This window comes from Hyaena hyaena, unplaced genomic scaffold, assembly GCF_003009895.1.
Source record: "Hyaena hyaena isolate Hyena2069 unplaced genomic scaffold, ASM300989v1 scaffold_202, whole genome shotgun sequence".
Classification (NCBI taxonomy): Eukaryota; Metazoa; Chordata; class Mammalia; order Carnivora; family Hyaenidae; genus Hyaena; species Hyaena hyaena.
The window spans coordinates 1526562-1532561 of record NW_024080832.1 but is presented as its reverse complement, the minus strand read 5'-3'; the positions used below and the strand labels follow the sequence as shown (position 1 = coordinate 1532561).

The 6000-nt window shown below is 54.5% G+C and overlaps 1 protein-coding gene across 3 annotated transcripts in view; it reads left to right on the top strand.

Annotated features, from left to right (window-relative positions):
• Positions 1 to 5301: 5301 nt before the first annotated feature.
• Positions 5302 to 6000, top strand: part of ITPR3 (inositol 1,4,5-trisphosphate receptor type 3) — a 67309-nt gene continuing 66610 nt past the window's right edge. For all 3 annotated transcript variants that reach the window (XM_039241804.1, XM_039241805.1, XM_039241803.1), the window contains exon 1: positions 5302 to 5502. In XM_039241804.1, the coding sequence (XP_039097735.1) occupies positions 5414 to 5502 (89 nt within the window). In that variant the 5' untranslated portion in view covers positions 5302 to 5413. The remainder of the gene's footprint in view (positions 5503 to 6000) is intronic.

Below are 6000 nucleotides of genomic sequence, written 5' to 3'. Positions count from 1 at the left end.
CCCCTGCAATCACTGGCTCCCTGTGCATCCCGAGTTTGGGATTTCTTACCAGAGTTTCCCATCCACCCTGTTTTCCCTCTAGAAGAGGCTCCCATAGGAGGTGGGTGCAGGGCCCCACCACCTCCACTGAGGTTGGGGCCTGGACCAGGCAGACAGCTTGCCTTGGGGGATGGTGGTGGTCTCCTTTCTGGGTATGAAATTGGCCTCAGCTTAATAGCATCCTGCTCAAGCCACTCAGGAGGGGTGGGACCTGTTGCTTCTCCTTTTCAACCACTTAGAGCTTCCCTCAAAGCTCTGCACCCTCCACCCAGGGGACCCAGGCACCTGACACCCTGAGTTGGGGCTCCCACAGTCTCCTTTTATCTCCTGGTGTAGTTTATATACTTTCCTCACCCTCTTCCTCCTTGACAGATCAAATCTACACAGACTTGGCTCAGCGGGCAAAGCATGTGACTCTTGATTTGGGGGTCGTGAGTTTGAGCCCCACCTTGGGCGTAAAGCCTACATTAACAAAATCCACACAGACCTACTATGTGCTTGGCCTGACCTGGCTTGGAGACACAATGTGAAGAGCTCACAGTCGGCTGTGGGAGGCCAGGAAGGACAGAGGTCATGACAATACAAGACAGCCCGTGATATGTTCCGTGGCAGTGGTGGGGGAATTTAAAGATTCCACATTAAAGAGTCTGACAACACGTAGTGTTGGTGAGGGTGTGGTTCAGTGGGCACACTCCCAGTGGCTGGTGAGAGGGTGAGTGAGAGCAGCCACATTAGTGAGTGATTTGGCAATTCTAGGAAGGACCTACCCTGTGATCCAACAGTTCCCTTTTCAAGGTCTCACTCTAAAGTAGAGTTTTTAAAAATTTTTGACAAGTATCTTCAATAAGCATACTGTAACACTGTGACCCAGAACGCTCTCACTCTGATAGTTGTCCTGATGATGACATACACACGTTATGCTATGTGATATATAGTTGCAGTTTAATGCACGTTATGTTCTAATCAGTTTGGAGTTTTATTTGTTCATTTTATTCCTTATCATTTTAAGTAGGCTCTCCGTCTGACGTGGGGCTTGAACTCACGACCCTGAGATTAAGAGCTGCATGTACCGACTGAGCCAGCCAGCCACCCCTCGGTTTTGAGTTTTAAAAATGCTGACTGGGGCAGCCTGGGTGGCTCAGTTGGTTAAGCGTCTGATTTCGGCTCAGATCATGATCTCACGGTTCGTGGGTTCGAGCCCCGTGTCGGGCTCTGTGCTGACTGCTAGCTCAGAGCCTGGAGCCTGTCTTCGGATTCTCTATCTCCCTCTCTCTCTGACCCTCCACTACTTACGCTGTCTCTGTCTCTCAAAAATAAATAAAACATTTAAAAAAATGCTGACCTTCACCCACGAAATTGATTTGGCCCATTAGAAGGTCTCATTCCATGGTGGGAACAATGCTCTCATGTGGACACACAGGAAACAAGAAGGCTTAGTGCAACATTGTTGTTATAGCAAAAAACTCAAGTGGGGCTTTCAGGATCATGGAGCGAATGGATAAACAAATTGTGACATGGGCAGGAAGTATCCCACTGTCATACCACAGCTACATGTATCAAAGGAGAGACACTGGGAGAAAGCACCTTTATAAAATATAAAACCCTACAGAGTGATGGCATAATATTATTTTGATTATGATGCACCCATATTATTTATGAATACATCCCTATGTAGCATAGGCATAAAAATTGCACAAAATGATACCCACATCAGGATAGTGGTTATCTCTGGAGGGAGAGAGAGTGGAATGGAGTTGCAGGGGGGCGAGCCTAAGGAACTTCAACAATTTTTCAGGTTCAGTTCTTTAAAATAAATACATTGGAACCGAATTTTGCAAAATATTAACATTGGATAAAGCTGAAGGAAAGGCACCTGGTTCTTACTCTATTTTTAATATTTTATTTAATATCTTATTATTTTAAAAAATATTCCGTGATAATACTTACAGGACTGATGTTCCAGAACATCAGGGAAGGAGTTTTATTCTGACTATGGGACTAGAGAGAGGGAGCATAGAGGGAAGCCCATGAGCATAGGGCTAGGAGTAGATGAGGTTCTGGGCAGTGAGAATGAACACCCAGTCCTTCCTAACCGGGGACCCTGTGCTGATGGATGGCTTTATCCCACTTCCCTCACATGTTGGCACCACACTCTTCCCACTTAACAGATGAGGAAACAGAGGACTTCCTACTGAACAGACAGAAACAGAGATTGGGATTCGAACCCAGGCCTGTGAGTCAGAGCCTGTGCTCTTGAGCAGTCTGCAGCATGGTTCCTGCTTGGGGAGCCACCTTTGGTCTGCCCAGGGTGCAGGGGCGGGGAGGGGTGGAGACACACAGGGTCTGGTGTGCTGAGCTAAGCTGTGTAGACATTATTCTGTCAGGGATGAAGAGATTCAGCAGGATTTCAAACAAGGGAACAGCAGAGTGAGTTCACGGCAGCTGTACCATGTTGCTTTAAAAAAACCAACCAACCATCCAACCTTTTTTGGGGTGCCTGGGTGGCTCAGTTGATTAAGGGTCGGACTCTTGATTTCTGCTCAAGTCATGATCCCAGGGTCTTGGGCTCTGCGCATCGGGCTCTGCGCGGAGCATGGAACCTGCTTGGGATTCTTTCCCCCGTGCTCTCTGCCCCTCCCCTGGTTGCACACACACACACACACACACACTCAAAGTAAGTAAGTAAACATTAAGAAAACCCCACCTTTTTCTAACCAATGGAAACTTTCTTTAAACAGCTTCTAACTCAGAACCCAGAATATAAAGAGTTTACAGTGGAGTTGATTTGGCAGAAGCAGGTGACTGGGGCCTAGAACCCAGGGACAGCTCTCTGGGAACACAGCATGGATGTCATGTTCTAGAAAAACACCCGGAGGCAGTGTGTGTGGCAGGAGGCCGGCAGTGGCCTCCCTTCTCAATTGGATGACTGGCTGTGCTCTTTTCCCTCTTCCCCCCAGTCCTGGCTGGCGGAGCGACAGAGGTTCAGAGCACTCCGGGGCTGGGTGTGGAGGGAGAAAGGATTGGCATGTGCTTTTGCGGGAGAGAGGCCTGACCTCCACTTCCTGGTGGTGAGACCTTGGCTAAGGTATGGAATCATCTATCTGAATCTCAGGAGAGAGGAAGGCCATGGGCTCCTGGATATTGCTGGGGCAAGGAAGGCACACGTCCTGAGTGTGGCCGCTGGGGAGCACATCACTCTCCGTCCCTGCTGTGTGGGGAGGGGAGAAGGCACTTGGGTTGGGGCTCCAGCTTGATGAGAGGCTTGGCACATAGTAGTCCCTCAATAAATGCTTATAGAATGAATGCGTATGTTTCCCTTCTACCAGTGGGGGCCTGACTTCTGGGAGCAAGAGAAGCTGTCTTAGCAGGGGTCCAGGGATGGACAGCTCCAGCTCCAGGGCTGTGTGTGTGTGTGTGTGGTGGGATGGGGGGGAGGGTACCGGGTACCGGAGACAGTCAGGGGCTGGACTTCCGGCTCCAGTCTCCCGCGAATATGTGTGTGACCTTGAGGTCAATGCTCCTTCTCTGGACTTCTGTCATCTCTTTTTGGCAGAGAAGTTTGGATGAGGTTTTCCAAACTGCAGTTAAATGTTCGGTTACATCAAAAAAAAAAAAAAAGGCAATTAAATGGGTCACAATCAGTATTGAAAAACAAAACAAAATACAGAAATAGAACTGAAAATATCAGAGTGCATCACGGGTCATAAGGGTAAGTATTGTTTTGTGAAACAATTGTTTCACTTATATATAGATGAAGGGTTGGATGTACTGCTCTGATATAAAATGTATTTAGCACTGTGAGTCCTGGTAAGAAACTGTAAAACACCGAAGTCAGCAATCCTGGAGGTACCCCTCCCCATTCTAGGGGTCTTTGTGGAAAAGGCACACACCCAGGGCTCTTCTCTTCATTCCCCTGGGTTAGCAGCTGTCTCTTTGCTCTTAGCTGCCTCCACCCCTCCCTGGGTCTCTCTTCTTCCTGCTTCAATCCAATCCCCTCCTTCCTTTCTCCCAGGGACAAGCACCCCCTCACCCCCCTTCCCAGGAAGTCCGGGTGGGGGTTTCAGAAGAGTAAATGTGATCCAGTGGGGGTGGCTGTGGGCACTCCGTGCCAGGAGTTAAGATAAAAGGACTAAGAAGGAAACACCCTAGCACCCAGACACAGAACAGAAAGTAGGCGAGCTGGGGACGTGGGTTTGAGGGCAGGACTTAGTGAGCAAGAGCTCGGCGGCGACACCGCAGCGGGTCACTCCCAGAGGGCCAGCACCGGCCTTGTCATTGTTGGCACTCGGTGCGCTATTAACGAGAGAAGGTAGCTTTCTCTTTCGCCACCTTCCCATCCTCCCCCCGCCCCCCCTTAAAAAGAAAGAAAGAGCCAAGAGTTTTGAAGCCAACTCCTGGAGAGGGAGCGGCTGAACTGATTCGGAAGTTGGATCTCTTTGTACACAGGAATGTGGAGAGAAAAAAACAAAACCCACCCCATTGCTTCATTTCCCCTCCAAGCCCAAGTATTTTCTATTGTGCAATGAAAAGGCTTTTTCACGTTGAGAAAAATGAATCCCGATTTGCGCTGCGAAGGAATGAGCGCGCCTCTCGGCACGAGACGGCTCTCAGCTGGGACGCTCCCGGGTCCTCCGCGCGCGGCTCAAGGTAGCGCCTGCAGGGGCGCTGGACCCCCTTCCGCGGGCGCCCGCACTGGCTCTCACCGACCCGAGGGCAGACGAGCAGACAGTAGCTCCGAGGGCTCTGCCTGGGGAGCCCCAAGGGCAGGGAGCCCCCGTACGGCTGGGCCTCCCAGGGATGGCGGATCCGCGAGTCTGTTTGGGGAGTCGCTGCAGCTGCAACTCCGAACCCGGGATCCAGCGGGAGCTCTGGGGCTCCTCGGAGTAGCGCAGGGCAGGCGTCCTGGTCGGCACCCGGGAGGCCTGGCCCGGGACGCGCGAGGGGCGCAGGGCGCGGGGAGGCAGGCCGGCGCACATGGGTGCCGGCGGGCCGGCGGCGGCGGCGGGGCGGGGGCGGGGGGGTGCCGGGGTGTGGCTTCCCCGCCTCCCGGGCGGGATTTACATGTGTGTGTGGCGGCCCCAGACTTCCTGCTCCTTCTACGCTGCAGGTACGCGCGGGCCGGGCCGGGCGGGCGGGCGGCGGGCGCGCAGAGACGCGGGCACCTCCTCACCCGGACGCCACCGGCGGCTCCCGGGCCGCGCCGCGCAGCCTTCCGCTCCGGTGGCCGCTAGCCCGCCCTGGCCGCGCCGGGCGCCCTGCTCGCGGGTGGGGGCGCGCCCCTCCGGCCTCCACGGTCACGTCCGTCCACTGAACCGAGCCTGGCCGCGCGCCCCTTGGAGCCCCGACCGCCCCGGGTCTCCGGCGGGCCGCAGCCATGAGCGAGATGTCCAGCTTTCTCCACATCGGGGACATCGTCTCCCTGTACGCCGAGGGCTCCGTCAATGGCTTCATCAGCACTTTGGGGTAAGCGAGCCGAGTTCGAGGGGGGCACGGGCAAGGAGGGAGCGCCGCGGGCCGCGGTACCAGTTGCGTGCATCCTGCCGCCGCCCCCCCCCCCCCCCCCCACCCGACAGAAGACCTGGAAGTCCCCAGCTTCAAGGAGCGGGGTAACGGCTCGCCTCCTTCTTTTAGAGAAAGGAAGTGTTTGCCCAGGTAGAAGTCGGGCGCGATGCGGGAGTTGGTAGGAGGCGCCCCCTCCGCGAAGCCTCCACCCTCGCGCGCTCGACTTTCTTCAGGGCCGGAGGAGAGGCCGAGACTTCCTCTGCAGGTGGTCCCGAGGCGGGGCAGGTGGGTGGCTGGGGCCTGAGATGGGGACGGCATCCGGGCCTGGATGTGACTGGCCTGGGGGTGGGGCGGAGCTGTGGGGGAAGGCAGGGTCAGCTTGGAGCGCGAAATCCTCTTGTTAGGGACCAGTCGCACCTTTGGAGGGTCGCACCTTTTCCTTCTAGCTCTCTCCTACCC